General features: G+C 47.2%; 1 protein-coding gene across 1 annotated transcript in view; it reads right to left on the reverse strand.

Annotated features, from left to right (window-relative positions):
- The window catches only part of Srrm4 (serine/arginine repetitive matrix 4), a 154,265-nt gene that overhangs the window by 21,213 nt on the left and 111,959 nt on the right, over positions 1-21,093 (reverse strand). Inside the window, exons 3-8 of the mRNA XM_005078986.4 lie at positions 20,600-20,686; positions 18,164-18,235; positions 16,046-16,072; positions 14,569-14,619; positions 11,255-11,347; positions 8,293-8,449 (exon numbers count right to left, since the gene is read on the reverse strand). Coding sequence (XP_005079043.1) covers positions 8,293-8,449; positions 11,255-11,347; positions 14,569-14,619; positions 16,046-16,072; positions 18,164-18,235; positions 20,600-20,686 — 487 coding nt within the window. The remainder of the gene's footprint in view (positions 1-8,292; positions 8,450-11,254; positions 11,348-14,568; positions 14,620-16,045; positions 16,073-18,163; positions 18,236-20,599; positions 20,687-21,093) is intronic.

A 21,093-nucleotide genomic window follows, 5' to 3' on the forward strand; every position in this document is an offset into this window, starting at 1 on the left:
TACCAAATCTGATCTCTGGTGAATGGCAAGAAAACTGAGCCTAGGAGTTGGTCAATTACTAGGGAAGTCAGTCATCTCTAACCCGAACCCCCAGAAATTGAGACAAGAATTTGAGAGACGAAGGAATTCCTTGTAGAGAAGAGAGAATAAGAGTCAAATGAGAGGAACCTGTAAAAGGTACAAAAGGGCAGTGAACCTTAACCCCAAGGAGGACTTTGGGAATTTTTGTAGAACATGTATCTTAGACTTAACATGAACCCAAGAGAAAGGGGGCCGGGTACTTTTACACCAGACATTTAATACTCATGAGAAAGACTGTCCCAAGGGAAGCCAGTTCCCTTTTGTGTTCAGACTGCCACATAGGGCAGGCAAAGTGGGCCTTGGCCACCAGAGGATACCATCTGGAAGCTGGCAGTCAGCTGTGTGCCCTGAGTTAGGGAGTGAGAGATGTGTGGAAAGTGTTTGCTTCACTACATCAAGCTGATCATGAAGAAGTGTTGAGCCAACTTGCACTGTGTCACAGACAGTCATTCTTTAGCCCGTTTAGTGTGTTTGAAAATAAATGTGAATGAACTCCCAATGTGTGCTGAGCAGTGAGGGTTCACAAAGAACCCCACTTCTGGTTTCTATTGGACAATTAGATCTGGACCCATAGTCACTGGAAATGCCCATTTCTGGGGGCATTGGAATTCCTACTATTCACACCTACTAGCTATGGGGCTCTTGAGATATTTGAAATCTTCTTCTCTAAAAGTCTGATGCTACCCCGATTCCTCAAGAAGTAATATGAACAACAGAACCCCTGGTCTATTTCATTTCTCTCTCTTAGAGCTATGAAATTCATCACACTTCTTTAAAGTCTCTTAAAATCCTTGTTGGACTGTTATCAATAAAAGGAACCAGGAGACTAGTGCCCTTAAACCACAATCAGACTCCACAGTGACAACAAACGCTTCCCTTCTGGGTCATACAAGGTAACCCCAGCTATTCATTTATTGCTGCTATTTGTGTATATGCACATGCTCGTAGAACTCAGATGTCAACATTGGGAGTCTTCCTCAATCTTATCTTTCCACCTTAATTTGTGAGGCAGGGTCTCTCCCTGGACTCAGAGCTCACCAGTTCAGTTACACTGACTGACCAGCAAGCCTCAAGGATCCTCTTGTCCTCACTCTCCCAGTGCTGGGGTTTACAGGGAGGTGTTGTTGTTACAGCCTTGAGGAGGAACAGTATCGTGGAAGCTGAGAGCTAAGAAATAACACAAAGTCACTGGTGACCCAACAAATCTCATACAAGAGATTCATTGGGAGGGAAGAACCCAGGAGGATGGCTGCCTCTGCTCGGGTGAGATGCAGCAGAGAACCGAGCAGAAGACAGGGTTTATATAGGGTTTCTTGGGGGTGGGGTAGAAAGTTCCAGGGTGGGGATTGGTTGGATTTCAAATCATGAGCTTGGGATGGGAGGCTGGATACTTTGCAGAGTAGGGCAGTTAGAGTGTTCTGTGGGTGGAACCTTGCGGTTGGAGGTCCTCCCCTGGCCATGCCATACCTAGAGAGGCTTACAGTCACAGCACCAGCTTTGTATGTGGGTACTTGCTATCAAACTCAGGACCTCATGCCTGTGCAGTTTGGTGCTTTACCAACTGACCCATCTCTGCAGCCCAAATTTGTCATCATTATTAGGATAGATTGATTTTCATGAATTCATGCCCACTGTAGGGAAAGGCTAGCAAATGCTTTCTCTTTACTCTCCCACCACTCCCTACAACATAAACCCTCCAAATTCTTTTCCTTCTTTAATTCTTGAGCTCACCTCATCTCCTTGTTCCTTAACACACCCAGTGTTACACACTTAGGCTTCTCTAATAATTAATTAAATTCCCTCACCAGGAGCTCCAGCTTCCCTTCATTTCTCTGGGAATCTCTCAGCCCTCCAGGGGAGCCGGCACAGTTATTTATTGTTTTTGTTTCAAATCATTATTTAATCAAGAACGGAGAAGGGGAAAGGCAACCTCTCACTTACACTTCAAAATTTAATTTCGGCTGAATTCCGAGATCAAGAGGCAGCTTGGCCTAATAGGTTACAAAAATACAATCAAGAAGAGAATTTCAATTAAACTGAACAAGTCCATTTATGGGGCTTCAAATGGCCCCGTGGAGAGCGGCAGCTATAAATTTCTTTTTTTGCTTCTGTGCCATATGGGGAGCTGGGAAATCTCACACGCTACAAGGCAGAGCTTGCAGCTAGAGGGTCCTGCTCATTCCTTAAGAAAACAATCCCTTTGTTTCTCTAAGACAGCTGGGTTATTTTCCTTGCTGGCATCCCTCTTTCTTTGACACTAATTAGGAAGACAGCAAGAGAATGGATTCGTTGACCTGTGGAGGTTCATCTGGGAAGCAGGGGAAGTGAAGAGGAGGGAGGCTACAGAGAGATTGATTTTCTGGGGATAAAGAGAAGTCAGAGTTCCTAGGATTGGGGCACCCCCAGGCTGTGCACGGTAGCTGACATGGGGGAGCATAGCTGGCCTCCTCCCTTCTTCCCTTTCTGTAGGACTCTGAAAGGAATGGCAGCTAACTCCCCCTTTCTCTGGAACCTTGCCAGAGGTCTCCCTGTCTACCAGCATACAGCACCCTCCCCGTAAACTTTGTTAGATGCTTCCCCCAAGCCCAGGTTGAAAGGAAAAAAGCTCAATGAATGAGTTTTGCATCCAGGTGAATTTCATTCAGTTTAAAGACGTCATCTTTCTTTATCCCCCCAAGTGATGTCCTTCCTACCTCTTCTGGTGGTTCAATGTCTCTTAGCTGATAAAAGTAAAAATAAAACAAAAAGACTTCTAATTTATTTTCCTTGCTGGCATTCCTGGCATTGTTTCTTATTTCCTTACACAGAGAAGAAACGTCAAATATGTTATGTCATTTCTTATCCCTGAGACTCCAATTGTAACCTCTCTCTTCTGGACTGTGTTCCCTCTCCTGGTGAAGAACTTGGATGCTAAGGTTCCCAGGAGAGAGAGCAAGGCAAGCCTGGGTGAATGAGCTTGGGTGGAGAAGTCCATGGTCAGAACTTGCCATGGCTAGTCCTCAGCCTAACCTTCCCTGTCTAGAAATAAGAGGCACACGTCCATCCTGTCTTTCCCCAAAGGTTGCTGTCAAGTTCGCTGATGGATTCTGAGATCATTGCTGGGTTTCTTTGTAGTAAGTCTTTAAAAAGCTTCTGTGGAAACAAATAATGTTGGCAGCTACTGTACATATGACAAGAGATCCCAAGCCTTGAGATGAGTTTCACACAGCAGATGCCTGGTTCATGGTAAAAGTGCAAAGTTATTCTTATCAATATCACTAGTATTACTATTATGATTGTTGTGTGTATGTGTGCGTACCTGTTCATGTGCATGTGTGTGGGCATACGTATGGAGATCAGAGGTTGGTCAATATCGAGCATTTATTTATATTTATTTATTTATTTACATAGGGTCTCTCAATGAACCTGGAAATCACCCGTTTAGGTAGTCTGGCAAGCAAACCTCAGGATTCCTCTTGCCTCTCCCCACCCCCTTTTGGGGTCACAGTGCACACCACTGTGCATGGCTTTCATGTGGGTGTTGGGGATCTAAACCTAGGTTTGGGGTAGCTGACTAGGCTGCCTCTCATGCTCTTAGTGCACATTTAAGTAAGTGGATAGATGCCTTGTCTCATGCCACCATCATATTGACCATTTAAATAGGTTAAGATAATTACTCTGAGGTACAGATGATGATATTTATATGTAGTTAAGCACATGGGTCCCACGATCAGGCTCTCTGACTTGAAATCTGAGCTTCTACAGGTAGCTGCCTTTAGTCTGATCTTTCTAGAACACAGGGTGCTCATTCTGTAGTGAACGTGTCATGTCTCTTGAAGTGATATAATAGAAACATGAGACAGTGACCTAGTACACAGTGGGCACTTAGAGAACATAGTTACCAATATCATCCAGGATGCCACAGGGTGACACGATCTTCTCTCAAGTTTACACCTTAAACACAGACACTCTTTCGTCTTCCTCAGTTTACAAATTTTGAGAAGCTATCTTTGACAGATTCCACATTCCCCTTTTGTCTGTGGCATATGTGCAACACTTGCCACACAAGCCATATATGACTGACTGCCCTTGACCCCATGACAGTACAAGGAGGCAAGAAGAGGTGGCTTGCCCTTCTCCAAGGTTCTGATTCATTCCTTTTTCTAGATCTCCTCTGCCATTAGTTATGAGAGGCTCGATGGAGAATGTCCACAGAACAGAAAAGGAAAACTTCTACCAAGCACTTGGGGACAACAGCATCTCTATCCCCCTGTCTACCCTCTGCTGACATCAGATTAAGCTTCTAAGGCATAATCTTTTGTCCCTACCAGCTCTCGTCCCTCCAAATTGTGTTACTTTCCTAGGTCATCTTGCCTCCCAGAGGCAAAAATGGGGATGATAATGATGCATACTTCTAAGAAATGAGGGGAAAATAACTACGCAAACATACTTTGTGGTGCCTGCCACAGAATGATATCCAGTTTCTTTCTATACATGAGTCATTCCAAATTGATAAACTCCTACCCATCCTTCAGTGCCAGCCCAAATATTCTCTTACTGTAAAGTCGGCTCAGACATCAAGATGGAAGCATCTGATGCCTCCAGGACACACTGTGCTTGCTCCCACCACTATTGTGACGGGCACTCTAGACAGCCACCAACTGCTTGAGTGTCAAGTATACTCCATTAGAAGGCAGCTTGGCACCAAAAGGGACTAGCTATTATGTTTTAATGGTCCTGAAGGTGCCAGGGGAGGAAAGAGATAATTGTTAGACTGGGGCTAGGATAAGGAGGTGAAATAACCTGTTTACCAATTTGTGTGTAATCATTTCAACAAGCATCAAGGGACTGGTGTCCACAGCCACAATTCTTCTCTAATCACACTGACTGTTAGTTCTTTCAGTTTCTCAGTGATCAAGCAAGAGACCCTATGGTCACCTTTAACAAACCAGTTAACAAACCAGGATCCAGTTCAGAGGCAAGACCTTCATTTGCATAGTCATATATGCAAAGCACCTCTTGTGATGTCATGTACCTGCACTTGACTGTTTTCAAAAGGGTTCTGTCTGTGGAGCACTGGGACCTGGGGCACAGGAGGCTTCTGGTGCTTAGGTCTTCAATTCATCTGCAACATCTGTGTCTTGTCCTAGAATTCCATCTCAAACCCCACCTCCAATCTTCAGTTTTCCTTTCCATTGGCTAAATACTGCTCATATTTAGTTTTCTGGGTCTTCGTTACATTCTCTACCTGCCCTAATCCTAATGTTCTTTCCTGTCAGCCAAACTTCTGCCTCATATTAGCCTCCATTGTCATACTTGCCCTTTCCCTGTTGTCACCTCATTTGTCTTTCCCTTTAACAGCCACAGACACTTTCTTCTCTGTTCATCAGATTGCCAGAGCCAAATTCCAGCCTAACTCTTTAATAGATGCTCAGTAGATGTGAATAGACTTGAAGGAATGATTGACATGTGACTCATGCAAATGCCTCTGCTGATCTAGCAAATGGAGAAAAAAATCTTGGGTCTGGAACTCTTCAGAAATCTGTGGCGCACCTGGAATCTTCTTTCGCTTCTACCATAGTAATGGAGAAGATGAAAAGGGGGGCCAAGAATAGAGGGAGCATGGGATCAGATTTTAGAGTGTATTTTAATAAATCCAGTAGCCAGACAACCTCAACCAGGGTGAGTGTAGCCATATTGGATGCATCCACTATTTATGATGGAAAGAAAATTCTCCAGAGAGCAGGACGCTGACTCTCATCCCTGTTTACCCATTAGTTTATGCAAGCTGGGAACTACACTTTAGTTATTACTGTTATCTTTGCTATGGCCTCTACCTCCTCTGTTGTTGTGCCTATAATACTGATGGCACCAGCAGCAAGCATCATGTAGCATTTGCCACTCACCAATTGCATTGTAAAATGTTTACTCACAGCTAGTCATTGTGACTTCATGGCAGTCTTATGAACTAGATCTCACTAGTTGCGTTGTTTTCAAACTTTGAGGAAACAGAGACACAGAGAGGTGATGTGATGAGCCCAAAGTTCTATAGAAGGGATCTAGAATGTAATCAGAGTTTTGTTCTTGTACCAAACAATGGGCTCAATGATTATCTTTCAAAGAAGGGACTGTAGGTATGTATGTATGTATACATGCATGTATGTATCCATGAATGTATTCTATGTTTGCATGTATATACATGTGACTGTATGCATGCATGCATCTATACATGCACATATATGCATGCATCTATACATGCATGCATGTATATACGTATTATCTATCTTTCTTTTTACAGCTGAAGAACTGTGATCTTATAAAGGATTTGGCTGCACAATAATAATCCTCTATTTTTTAAACAACCCTACCTTTCCAAGGCCATCATTACTCTCTTATGCATCTCTACTTTTGTTCTTAATAATCAAAGCAGTGGGAGAGAGGTGAGCTCTTAAGGCCTCTTCATAAGGACTAGCTTACTGTTCTTCTAAGAGGTATTGGGCTCCTGGGGGATATGGAGGCTCTGGGCAAGGAGGCTCCTGGGGGACATGGGGAATTACACACCACTGCCACCAGGAACCTGTGTTCTGGAAAAAAATTGTCAAGAGCCAATCTGGTAACCTTACTGGTAAGTGAAGGAAGACAGATGTAGTTATCGGCAGCATCTTCACACATGTAAGCTTCTTAGGAAACCCATTCTAGGTAGGTGAGTGAGTATAAGTCAGGTGTTGCCATTGGTATATTGTAGCTAAGGCCAGTTGGGGCTTCTACGTAGTTGACTACAGGCACTAGTACATGGGAGACTGGGCAGCCATAGCTAACTCAGGAACATTCTTCTGACTCTTACTGCTACCATTCAGATTTACTTATACTTTTTCCACAAATGAAGTCATCACACCCATTTCCCAGCTGAGGAAGTTGAGGCTTATGGAGGTGGGTGGGTGAGTTGAGTAGTCAAGACTCAAACCCTGGCCTCTATATTCTTTGCAGCACAGAAGGTTTGGGGAATTTAGGGAATGAGAGAGTGCAGGTGGGGGCTTGACACCTGAACATTCTCACAGACATCTTTGAGGATGAAGTACTTAGGAAGAGCACAGTTAGACATGCATGAGATTGAATAAAATTAGATCCTGATGACACAAGGTACCTTGATGTGGAGAAGAATTTTCTAGAACATACTGGAAATAGCTGTCATTTCAGCAAGGCCATGCTGCTGCTTATTGTCATCTCCCTCCTGACCTTCCCACAGGGCCCCTGAACTCCTGCTTGTTTCCACCTCATCCTTACTAGGGGGAACCCCTCTCCTTGCACATTGAGGTCCTACTGTATCTGGAAGATAGGCTCCCTTCAGAGCTGCTGTCTACAATCTTGTAGCATGTCAAGGCTGACTCTCATCCTGCTCGTCTCCGTGTCTCCTCAAAGTCCACATACTTCACATACTTCCTCTTATAGAATAGTCCCAACCACCTCAAATGGAATCAGTGCTTCAAGTTTACCCAGTGAGAACACTGAGGTGGCATAATCTGCCCAGCTAGGAAGATGTTAAGTTAGGTCTTAAATTCAGATCCATCCCACACCAAAGTGTTCAAGGTCACACACCAATTACTTCTTGTTGACCCAAGGGAGGAATTTTCTGCTTTTTTTCATTGCTGGGCCATTACGTTGGATTCACCATTGTCTCATTCTGTGACTTTGCCCCAAATCCTAGCCTCTTCGAATTTTGATGTTTCTGCTCCATTTGTGGGAGGGATGAGTGACAGTAACTCAGCCCTTGACACCTGAGACTTCATGTGTAAACACACAAGAGGACTCAGGTCAAACTCCAGTTAATAGGAGGAATCAGATCCCAGCTGTCAATCAGTGTCACCAGCCAGCTGGCGTAAGAGATGCAGACTTAATATAAAAGCCAAAGTCTTTCCCATGTCAATGGCCCCTTTCTTCTTCCCATTCCTAAGAAACCTCTCATACATGTCATCTGGAGGCCAGTATCTGTGTTCCAACACTCCCACCCCCACCCCTGGAAATACGAGCATTTTAGTTTCTCTTCCTCTGTCTCCCCAGAGTGCTGTTAAGGCTGGTGAATGACCATCTGGATAATCAACAATGAGATCTGGAGCAAGTGGGGGATTTACCCAAAATTGAATTAAAAGGTAGCATACACTGCCCTGAACTTGAACCTCCACCTCCCCCAAGAGTCATGGCAAGGCTGGCGTAGGGAATGTGCAGAATACTTACTACACCCCTGGCTGACAGGAAGCCGAGCCTCTGGAGGGGCTGGCTGGGCAGGTGGCTGGTCCGGGCCTCTGGGCTGACCTTGCAGTGGTTCTTGGAGCAGCGGCGGGAGTGTGTTTGGCGGGATTTCCGCCCTTCCTCAGGAGACCGACCTCGGTGCCTGGGGAGCAAGAAAGAGATACCTCCTGAAGGCCTTGGGAAGAGAGCATGGTGGAGAGATGGCTGGGCAGCCAGCATGTCATCTGAGAATGACAGAGTGTAATTGTGCATGTGTTTGTATGATTTTGTCTCTGGGAATGGTGGATTATGCTTATACACATCCATCCACCCTTCATTACTCATCCACTCATCCACCCATTCATCCATATGCCCACCCACACACCCACTGACCCACCACTCATTCGTTCATCCACCGGTCCACTGACTCATCATCCATCCATCAGTTCACCCATGTCCATCCATCCATCCATCCTCTATTCTTCCATCTGCTCATCAATCCATTTGTTTACTCCTCCAGCCACTTACCCACCACTCACCCTCACCCATCCATCATCCATCTCTCTACCCACCCATCCAATGACTCATCCATATATCCACCATCCATCTATCCATCACCTATCATTTATCTATTTACCCACCTACCCATCCATTTACCAACCATCCTTCCATTCATCTATCCCCCTCCTGTCTATTTGGTCATTCTCTTATTTGTTCATTTCTCAAATATTTATGGTTTCAGCCACGAAGACAAAAGAGGTCCCTTATTTCATCTCATTTAATGTCCCCCATGTGCTTGTGATTGTCTCTTGGTTCTGCATGTTTGAGTATGCCTACCTCTGTTTCCATGAATACCCATGCTGTCTTTGTGCATGTGACTTTACTATTTGTGAAATGGAGCCATTCTATTGATCATCACCCACAATGTTGAGGGAAACATGCCTAATAAAAATGACAGAGACTCCTTGTGTAAGCAAGATTTGTCTTATCTGCTGTAGAAACCAGAGGCATGCCCGACCCCTTAGAATATCCACCCATGTAACTCTCTGAGTTACAGGTGTAAACACAAACACTACCATATGAATTTGCAGTCACCTGGAAATCCTTCACACGCCTCCCTGTATCCTGAAGACATAGATGGGATGGGTGTTACTTTCAAGTTTTACAAATGGGAGGACTGAGATTCAGAGATGTTTAGGCTCTTGTTTGAGGTCACACAGCTTAAAAGTGGTCAAATCAGGTCAGGATTTTCACCTTTAAGAATCGTCTTTTTTGATTCTGGACTCTCCCTGCTCTAAGTCTTCCAGATCATTCTCCTGAATATATATATATCACACAACCAGCTCTTGATTTGCTCTCAGGCCTTCTGAGTGGTTTCAAAGGCACCAGGAAGCTCAGTTCAACATGAGACAGTTGGAGGCAAAAGTCTGGAATGTGTGATGCTAGTCCTGTCCCTAACAGGCAACCTTCTGGGGTCCTATACAATTCTCTGAAAGATGGTTGACCCAGGGGCGGAGGCAGGGGCTTAGCTCAGTCACACAAAGCTGGGACCTGACTATAATAGGGTGTCACTGTGAACTTGTCACACAGCACTGGGGACAAGTGGCAGGTGCTATGGGGGGTGTCACAAAGTGCCAGAGGCATTGCCCTGGCTGGATATTGTCAGAAAGCGGGCTGAGGCATGACTAGATTGAGGCTAAGTCTGTGATCACGGAGGAAGCAACCTCCACTCACGCTAGCTGGAGTGCATGCGCCTGGATGCTTGTGCATTGAGGACAAGTTCTCGTTCCATTTGGAGTCTGCCCTTCACATTGGTGGGTCTCATTTGTGTCTTTGTAAATCAGAGTGCTGTGTGGCTTCATCTGTCAGCCCTGTTTGCAGCTGGAGTCCAGCAGAAGCACAGGGGTTGACTTGGGAGGGGACATGTCAGGTCCTCAGTGACAGAGCTTCTCACACCTGCTCTGTGTTCATATTCCCTGGGAAACTTTGCAGTCTTTCTGCCTAGCTGGGGGTCACTAGAAGGTGGGACTCATGGAGTCAGACACTAGAATTAAAAAAACAATTCTGAGGTGACAACAAAGTACAGACAATGTAGAAAATCATATCACGCTCATAGGGTCATGGAGGTCAAAGAGAAAGGGCTTGGAATCAGTCCAGAGTCTGGCACAAAGACAAACATTCCTCCTCCCTCCTCTTGATCATCCTCCTCCTCAACCTCGTTTCCTCCTCTTCCTCAATCTCTTTCCCCTCCACTTCCTTCTCTTTCTTATCTGGCCATCTTGTTGCATTGGAACAAGGTGAGCTTCTGACACGCTCCCATCCCCGGGTATCGTGAATGAGCATTTGAAGACAGAGAAGTCCCTGGCACCAGGAGCCAGCTTTGGTCCTCCTGCCACACATCAACAATTCCAAATGTTCCCATCCACAAAACCTTCTCCCTCTCCTCATCCACAAGAGCATGCCACTGCCATCATTCTCAGACCAGGACAGGCGATGCATCAGCAAAGGAGCCCTCAGCATCAAGAGAAAGCTGACTTGGAAGGGCCTCAGAACCTGGTACTTTGTGCTGTGTATCTTTTCATAGGTGGCTCAGCTTCTCTGTTCTGAGAATGGAAAGTCTAGAGCTGTGATACTAGCAGTGTCACTCAGTTGCTAAGTAGTGAGTTCTTTAAAGCCCCGATGCCTCAGTTTCCTCGTCTTCACAATGGGACAATAGGATTGCCCTCAAGGGACTGTAGGTCCCGGAGTTGGCATCACCAAAGGCACTTAGCAAGCCTTTGTGCCAGCAGGGGGCTACTATTGTGCCCCTTCTGCCTGCAGTTGCTGGCAGCAAGCCTGGGCAGTTCTGGCCTGGAGAGCAAGGGACAGAACCTGGGTCAAGCATCCTTGGGGCTGGTTGGATGAGAAGCAGGGGCAAAGGGGTTACCTGCTCTCACAGGTTGGATGAGGAGAGGGGCAAAGGGGTTACCTGCTCTCACAGCTGGAGGAGCGCAGTTCTGAGCTCTGAGACCTGGAGGGGCAGCGGTGGTGTCTATGGCGGTGAGATTTCCGACTTCGAGATCTTTGGGTGAGGAGAGAGAGAGAGAGAAAGAGAGAGGGGGGAGGGAAGGAGGGAGGAAGGGAGGAAGGGAGGGAGGGAGAGAGGCAAGGAGAGTGATGGATGGGGAAAGAGAGGGAGAGAAGAGCGAGTCATTGATTTTGATCTTGTGATACACAAATCCCAGAATTCATACCCAAGAGTAGTCTAGGTCACTCCCAAGGGGACTGATCTCCCAGCCTCACAGCCCAGCTTCCTGCCAGCATCTTCAGGGCTCTTTGCCCAACTGGGCTGAGCACAGGGAAGTAGAAAGGGGCCTTTGTGGGGAATGTGGATGACAGTTGGCTTGACGTTTGTCCTCATGCTAGAAGCAGTCCTGGCACAAACCACACCCCAGCCAGGAAGTCGCCCTCTGCAAAGCCTCCCCTGTCTCTCTCAAGGTCAGGAACCTGCGTTTTGTTCCACTTCAAAGACCAGCCAGGTTCTAGCAAAAATACTGACCGGTGGCCTGGGTGGAAGAGAAAGGGTCTGCTGTGCCTCCAGCCCCCTCCCTCTGCTGAACCTTCCAATGTGTCGAGCACATGGAAAAACAAACACAGGCTTTTAATGTAAAATATGCCTGTCTTAAAGAGATACTCCTTTAAAACCAAAAGGTAACCTTTGGTGTGCACAAAACTATCTGCAGAGTCTACTGGGTCTTTCAGTTGCCAGTTTGTGACCTTGGACCTGGGACGTGAGGTCTGGGGTCCTTAGCGTGGAGTCAAAAGCCCGGCAACCATTAACAGCAGCATCACCCTGATTCACTTTAGCTAATCCCAAGGATGGGGCCCAATGCAACTGAGGATGATCGAAGAAAGTCATGTGTGGTGGCTCATGCTCAAATCCCAGTGCTTGGGAAGCTGAGGCAGGAGGAGCACTGTGAGTTTGAGGCTGCCTTGAACTAGTTCAAGCATGACCTGGGAAACATAGTAGGACCCTCTCTAAAAGCAATATAAAATGAAGGGTGTGCAGAATGTGGCCACTCAGGAATCTGCCTGTTCATCTCAGTGAAGGAATTAGATTCTTCTGACACGACTATCAGGCCATATCCACTCCCTGATTCAAACCTCCTCACTGCTCTACATTCTGGGCAGACTCTGGTCTTGAACTCCAGGCTCCTTTAGGAGCTGGCCCTGCCTGGTTCTTCACCTGACCTAGCTGTCAAGTCTCTTCTGCACTGACCTGCCTGACGCAAGCAACAGTAGATGCTTGTGTTTGTTTTGGCACAGACAGCAATGGTCTCAGTATCACCCGTATCTAATGCATTCTTCAGGTCCAGGCATTGCCTTCTAAGAATTTTCCTTCCAGGGATTCTGCTGTTCTTTGTAACAACCGCTGGAGGTGAGTCCTTTCTCTAGTCCCATGGCACAATGAGTACCGAGAGCAGAGAGTTGAAACTATGTCCCTAGAATGCGGCTTAGGGTCCCCTCCTGAGGAAACCACCCTCACCGCCACGCCCCTTTTCTTCCCGCTGGTGTCCAACCTGTGTCCCAAGCTTTCCTCCTCCACTTCCCGCCCACACCACTTCCTGTGCTCACTGCTACGTGCCAGGGCCTCGTGAAGACATGTTGGACGAAAGGAAGCTAACTCTTGCGCAGCTTGGTCAGAACAACCCTGGAAGCCCCTGGGATTCTTGCTCTCCACCCTGCCTCGTGTAACCACGTGTCCAGCGTTCTGATGGTGAACTTCTGGCAACGGCTGGGGCTTGTCTGGCTTTTCACTGCAGAGGGGGCCCCTTCAGTACCATCAGCTTTTCACTGCAGAGGGGGCCCCTTCAGTACCATCAGGATTGCTCCCAGTGCTCTTAAGGCAGACGGGGCCCAAGGCTACTGGTATCTGAGAACATATGGGTGTGTGCTGAGTGAAAACTCCAGAGCCAAGCTCCCTGGCTCCAACACACTCACGCCACTACTCCAGTGCCTCTGTCTGTTCATCCTCGCAATGGGAGGACAACAGGACCCACTTCAGAGAATTATAGAGGGAGCCATGCGATTAATAATTTTTCTTTTTGGTTTCATTTAAAGAAAGTGGCCAATAGGGAAGTTCTTCCCTGGTCTTACTGGAGTCTCTCCTCCCTTCTGGAGCATGGCCCATGTCTCTGTGGTACTGAATGGAATGTCCTCCCCTGTGCTGACCTTGAGCCAAGGGACCCTTTGAGGCAGCCACACTGAGCACCCTCCCTCTCCGCCCTGCCTTTTCTTTCCTCTCCTCAGAAGCTGGCCTCCTTTCATTCTATTGTCTTTGATCCTGTCTTTAGATGCTTCTTGGCGGGAGATAAAATATTAGTTGATTGGAAAACACATTGCACTAACATTTACAGAGTATAAAGTAGGTGGGTTGTAACCAAATTCACTTTTAATTTGATCGGGAACTGAACTCCGCAGGCAGTACTGGCTGATTTGAATTTCTACTACCAGCTATAAACTGTGAAACAGCTGGGCCCAAGACCCGGGACTCACACACAGGGAATGCTGTGCTGTAAACCAGAGTATGTAAACCTGTAGCCAGAGTATACATGTAGATGTCCGTCCACCCCCACACTCGTGTGATGTGTGATCACACCCCACAGTCCATGCACACACTATACACATATGTACACATGTAAAGACCAACATAGCCCCCACAGAATGCAGATGTACAGTGTTCGTGTAGATTGTGCACAAAGAATGAACAGGATTCATACACATGAGTGTACAGTGCACCTGTGTGAGTGCTGTTAGCCACCACGCTCATACACACACAGGGGGCATTCATGTGAACACAGCTAGAGCCCATGCATACATGCAATGTGCCCTTGTTACATGCACTCTGCAGACCATGTGCAGGGATGTTTGCATGGCATAAAAATATGTAGACATTTATATGTGATGCGCATACTACACTTGTACAAACCACCCACAAATATACGCATGGTTTACATACATGTTGCACATATGATGGGTACTTCAGGCACAAACATACACACTGTGTATCACGAGCACACAAGCACACATGCACACACCCATATATCACATATACAATCTGTGTATCCATGCTTTCAAGTGAACATAAAGCCCTCCCCCTCCCTCTCTTCCTTCCTTCCTCCCTCTCAGTCACTGTCCCTTCCCTCCCCAGTTTTATTTGTAGCTAACACTCCAGCTGAAGGGTGGCCAGCCCCCCACTTCCTCAGACTGCACAGTGTGCTCCAGGGACATCTGTCTACTCACTGTTTTTTGTGCTTCTTCTCTTCCCGTCTTTTGCTTTTAGGGCTACAGGAGCTAAATAAGAAACAGCCAGTTAATTGGAAGAGGAAAACAAAGCAAAGCGCCAAATGCAGTTCAAGACTGAACACAAGTAGGTTGTTCTAATGCCGGTGACTTTATGCAGTGAGTTAGGCAGGTGATCCTGGCTCATGTCCCTGTGCTGAGGCTGTGGAGGAGGCCAAGCACCCTCTGGAAGGTTAATAACAGCAATGGTAATGAAGGTCACAGTGGCCACACCTGCCATGCTGGGCAATCAGCACTGTGCTAAATCCTCCTACTCCATGTGAACAATCTCACGCTGTTGTCCCCATTACCTCTGGGCGGAAGCGTAGCTTGTAAGAGCCCATTTTAGAGTAGTGGAAATGAAGCCTCCACTGAGGCAAGATCACACAGCTGAGATGGTGTATGGCCCAGACCAGGGTCTCCTGTGACGGCTGGCCAATCAGTATAGAAGGGAATAGAATAGTCACAGAGATAGATGAAGGCAGACTGGGTTTGGTAGATTATGAAACATTCTGGTCATGATTATTCAAGTACCAGAGCACTGGGTGGGGTGTGGATAGAATGAGCAGTGATGAGCCAGGGTCCCAGTGTAGACAAGCAGAAGTCTGAGAAAGTGAGCCTGCTAACTCAAGCCAGATTAACTCTACTGGTTCACCAAAACCCTGAGGTCCTGGAAGGGGGTGGGGCATTAATTTCATCTAATGACACCACACCAAGTTTGAGTCCCACCTCTGCTGCTCAGGTGAATGGCATCAGACAAGTGACCTGCTCTCTCTGAGACCACTTGCCTCAACTCTGCAAGGAGGAAGCCACAGCTTAAGTTGTGTAACCAGTGACGCTGGTAATGGCAGCTTACTCATCCATGGACACACGGAGGCTTTGCCTTCTCCGAATTGCTCTAGATGTGGCCATTGTTACTGAAGAAGCCACTATCACTTATAGACATCCCCTAGCAGACAGATTTGGCTTTGAATTTTGGCTGTGGTCTTGGTCTCCCTTGTTTTAGTCTCAGTTTCTCAATCTGTCAAGTGGGAACCATAAACACACCCACTGCTGAAGGTTGAGATGGGTTGTGCAAAGAGCTAGGTGTAGGGCCCCCTTAGTATGAGTCCCTGTAGGTGGTAGCTTCACGTTGCTCCCGCCATGTTCTCTATTTCTTGGCCTGATAGAAGAAGGCTATGGTGAAGTAATGGGGTCCGTGTCTCCTAAGAGCCTTGACTTTCAGTTTCTGGGCAGAGCTTGGTCCAGGAGCAATGCACGGCCCCAAAGCAGGGTGTAACGGTTCTGGGAAATCAACACAGGCTTTCATTGTGGAGGGAACTGAGGCTCAGGGAGACGGAAGGGACGACAGTGATGGAAGCCCACCCAGGCAGCTGTCCAGAGCAAGCCTGCTGAAGCCCAAGGCTGAGTAAGCATCCAGAAGCAGCGAGAGTCTTACCTGTGTCTCCTCTTCTTGGAAAAAGACCTGATTCGAAGGAAAGGGGGGGTGATGACAGAAGGAAGGGGTCAGGAAGGGGGTGAGAAGGGGGGTGGGAGGGGAGAGAATAAACACAGGTGAGTCTTAGCAATCTTCCTGGATGATGCTCTAGTGATAGACTCTTGCCTGGCAGGACTCAGGACTCCTAATCAAACCTCCTCCCGCATCAGTTTTTGAAGAACTCTAAGTCCACACAGGAAACGCCACCTGCCTTACGTACTGATTTCAGGTCGACTCCACCAATGCACATGACAAATTGCCAGCAAGCCTCTCTGGGATAAAGGGAGACCGGGAGGCATGGGAAAGTGCTCTGTGCTCCCCAAGTCCTCTCATCACTAGGTTGTAGATTTCTCCTCTTCTTCCTCCTCCTCTGCCCTCCTCCTGCCCATCCCCCCCTCCTCCTGCCCATCCCTCTCCTCCTACTTGTCTCCTCCTCCCCCTGCTCCTCCATGTGCAGAACCCCTGCTGTGCATCAGGCTCTGTGCTTAGCCCTGGGCATATACAACTTTATTCATCCATTCCCAAGGCACCTATGGAGGGCAGTGAGGATCAAAATTTATTACCCTCTCCCAGGCTTCCCTTCTACTTCTCTCCCACAGCGGTTTGCAGCAGTTTCTGGGTCCAGCAGGCTCCTCTCTCTCCGAGGCGCCTGGGTGAGTGAGTGACTGAGCTCCTCCTTGGTGGAGCCCAGAACTCTCCCGCCTGAACTCACCATTGACCCAGTGAATAGGAGCAAATTGAAAGCATACCTGGGTTTTGCTCATTGTCTTATTTCTGGGGCTTGTGAGGGTGAAAATGAAGTTTTTAAAATGGTCTCAAACCCTGATATTAAGAAAAGGAAAGGCCCAATGCTTCTCCTGTCGCTAACTGCCACCTCCTAAACCATCAGCCGTCATTAGCCAAACATTTCATGAACATGGACTTGGAGAAGCTGGGCTGGGATAGGGGTGCCCTGGAGGAGGCTTTAGGAAGGGCCAGAGTGTTCGTTCTCATTCTCCCACATTCCCCTCTCTCTCCAGGGTCTCACTAAATTGCCCAGACTGGCTTTGAACTTGTGACCTTCTTGCCTCAAACTCATAAGTAGCTGGAATTACAGACCTTGAATGGGAAGTCACCTGGATTTTGAGATTGAGGTGTGGAAAAGCCCCCCACACTGGGACCACCTGCTCAGCACAGGCAGGTGACAAGTGCCCACCTACACTCATGAGCATGCCTGCCCTTGCCTTAGTATCAGACTCCATGGTCTATATGTATGTATGCCTGCATGTGTGTTTATGTTTGTGTGTGTATGTGCCTGGATGTGTGTGTATATGTATGTGTGTGTGTATGGATGTGTATATATATGTACGTGTGTGCATGCATGTGCATATATAAATGTATATGTGTGCATTTGTGCATGAATGTATGTAAATATATATGTATGTGTATGCATATGTGTAAATATGTATGTGTGTATGCATGTGTGCATGCATGTGTGTGAATAGTAAACACCTGGACTGAGAGTCCAAGTCATAAGAGGCCTTTCCGTGACTCTCACTGTTCCCACCCAAGGTGGGGATCCCCGAATGTCATGTTCTTCAACATGACCCTGCCTGCCGTCTATGGCATAGCTGGAACCACACACAGGCCTTTTGGAATAATGATGAAGATGTCATTGTCTGCTTCTGGCTTGGCCTGATGTGGCAGAAACGGGGCAGGTACAGCCCCCTCCCTGCAAGGACCAAGAAGCAGGAGGAGCAGCCTGGGTTCTCTTAGCTTTCCAGTCCTTATTCCCAGCTCAGCCTGGGTTCTCTCAGCTTTCCAGTCCTTATTCCCAGCTCGTCTTCTAGGTCTGGCAGGTCCCTCAAGCCCTCCTGCTTTCTTCTGATCAGTTCCCCTTTCTGGTCAGAGTTAGAGCTAATGGATCTCTGTTTCTCCCCCCCACAAGTCCCAACTCACACTGATGCAAACACATGACAAAACGGAGATAGAGTGGGTGTGCTACATAGATGATGAGTGTGCTACATAGATGATTTGAAGCTCGTCCTGTGGCCCTGCTGCACCTGGGGTGTCCCTGTCTGTGAAGGAGGAGGACAGTACCTGTGTCTCTTACGCTTCTTGGAGCTTTTCTTCTTCTTCTTCTTGACTGGCGATGGACTGTAGGATGGGGACCTGTGGGGAGGGAGACATGCCTCTGTTGCTATGGGTCCCTTTCCATCTTTATACAAGGTCTCACTCTTTTTTTTGTTTGTTTGTTTTGGTTTTTCGAGACAGGGTTTCTCTGTATTGTTTTGGAGGCTGTCCTGGAACTTGCTCTGTAGACCAGGCTGGCCTTGAACTCACAGAGATCCACCTGCCTCTGCCTCCCAAGTGCGTGCACCACCAAAGCTACAAGGTCTGACTCTTTGAGGGACCATATTCAGAGACAAACCCCCTACTGATAGCTTGCATTTGTATCAGAAGTCATGTGCCCGCCCCCATTTAATCTTTCTTAGGTTGATACAATTGCTTTCCTTCCATTTTCGGGGGGAAAAAAGGTAAGGTAGTGACCTACTCAAAAACACACAGCCAAGACATGGATGGTCTGAGATTCGAACCAGGTTCTCTCTGTTCCCAGGTTTGTTCGTTATAACAGCATAACTACCTTGGTTAAATCTAAAAGACTTTCTTGGACTCACCAGTGGCTTTCCCCACAAGCTCTGATCCTCCCACATTCTATGGTCTGATCTCTGCTGTCTCCTTGGTAAGCTCTGTCCCTGAAATCACAGCATGGGTGGGGCCACCAAAGGGGCACCTGGGAAACAGTTACCCTCTCTAGGGCCATGGTGATGACTCAGCCTGATGCTAGGGTAACCTTATTTCCCATCTTGACTCCACCACCAGCTCACAGGCCCTCTGGGAGAATCACAGCTTGTCTCTTGGTTTATTTCCTCACACGGGCTGGAAACAGAGGCTGCAAGCTCGGGCGGGGGGAGGGTTGGGGCTCAGTGTGAGAATGCAACCCCAGTCTTCCACAGCAGCGGCCTCCTCCATAGAAGGTTCCAGAAATCAGTATTTTCTTTTGGAACACCTCAATTTTCAAAGACTACCCTACCACTAATGTTATTTTCTAAAAAAACAAACAAACCCCAACAACTTGGCAGACTAAACAAAACGGGTCAGCAAAGAGAAATGGATGGGGGACAACTCAACACTTTAGGAACCGCAGACACTTGGTGGAGGAATAGTGAGGGAACCCCACGTGTGCTGTTTCCTCCTCTAAGTTCTGCACACTTCTAAAATAGGGACCTCAATTCACTTCGAGTTCACCCCCTACCTTACAATGGCTGGAACGATCCTGAGTCCTACTTGGGTCGGCCACTAAGAGGCAGCTAAGCAGGTATGATGGCAAAACCCCTGCAAACCTGGGGTCCTGGCCCGCCAGGTCCAGGTATTGCTCTCTGCTGCCCCCTGCAGGCTTCTATGAACACTGCCTAGGAGGTTTGGTGTGATTCCTCCGCCTCCTGCCGCCCCCTGGAGCCAGAGCACTAGACAAGGTTTTACGAGGGAATCTGGAAATATCTTAAAGTATAAAAACGTCTCGAAAGAATTGCATGTAGAAAGAAATTAAAGAAGTTAAAAAGAACCTCGAACTGCTATTGGTGTTAACCCTGGGTCTGGAGAGGAATCCTGGGAATCAAGTCCAAGGCAGATTTTTGACACCCCAGCCTGTGAGCCTTTATCATCTCATTTCTGAAATGGGCATAATAATGCTTGCCTGGCAGAGCGTGGCCGGGAGTGAAAGGAAGGTGGGTAGCAAGGTGCTTCTGCACTCTGTAAGTTTCAGCCTCTCAAGTTCAACGTCCATGGTAATAACAGCTTCTTACTAATTGGTCATACACGATTGCTTAACACGGTGTCAGCTGCCTCTGTATTTTCCTCCCACGCTTCTTTTTTTGTGATACAGGGTCTCACTTTGTGGCTCAGGCTGACTTAGAAGGCACTATGTAACCCAGGCTGGCCTCAAACTCACAACAATCCTCCTGCCTCAGACCCCCCAAGTGCTGTTATTACAGGCATGAGCCACCATACCCAGAGTCATTTCTCTTCTAATTCGCACAAAATCCCAAGAGGTTGGTATTATTATTATTATTTTTAGAAGAGGGGAACAAAATGCATAGGAAGGTGAAACCCAAGGTCATACAGGTAGTTAAGAGGCAAAAAAGGAGTTTGAAGCCAAGTGGAAGTCACTGCCAGACTGTAAACCTTTATTCCCTTTATCCAGACTGTAAACTTTATTTCCCCTATCCAGACTGTAAACCTTATTCCCCCTATTCAGACTGTAAACCTTATCCCCCCTATCCAGACTGTAAACCCCTATTTCCCCTATCCAGACTGTAAACCCCTATTCTCCCTATCCAGACTGTAAACCCCTATTTCCCCTATCCAGACTGTAAACCTTATTCCCCCATCCAGACTGTAAACCTTTATTCCCCCTATCCTGTCCCTTTCCCTTCTCTGAGTCTTTGAAATTTCATCTCCCTTCAGGACCCTCACCTCCTTCTCTTCTTCCTGGTCGATTTCTTCTTTTTCTTTTTCCCCCTGGAGGAAGGTGGTGGTGTCAGGTCTCTGTCTTGAGAGGCACTGTGGAAAGGGAAAGTGACACATGAGAGGGTTCCTTGGCTCCCTGTCACAGCCAGAGAAAGGGAGAGGACCCAGCTCCTTGGGGTGAATCAAGGACCCATGGTGAACATCTAATTGCCACCTCATGGCTGATTCAGTCACACCTCAGATTAAATGTTTCAAATAAGGACTTAATGCCCACCTAATGAGACAGACACTGTAGTTACCCAAATGCCAATTGATTATTTAAAACAAGGTTTATAGAGGTTAACTGCCCCTTAATAGATTTATTATTGGATTTGCAAATGGCTCACCTCGGTAAATAAATCACTTTAAAAAAATAATGAATTGGCAGTTCGGCCCACTCCCTCCCCAAATCGTCCGTCTACACCTCCAGCTGTAAATTTCACAGGAGGCAGAAGGTGTGT

This window comes from Mesocricetus auratus, unplaced genomic scaffold, assembly GCF_017639785.1.
Source record: "Mesocricetus auratus isolate SY011 unplaced genomic scaffold, BCM_Maur_2.0 Super-Scaffold_100025, whole genome shotgun sequence".
NCBI lineage: Eukaryota > Metazoa > Chordata > Mammalia > Rodentia > Cricetidae > Mesocricetus > Mesocricetus auratus.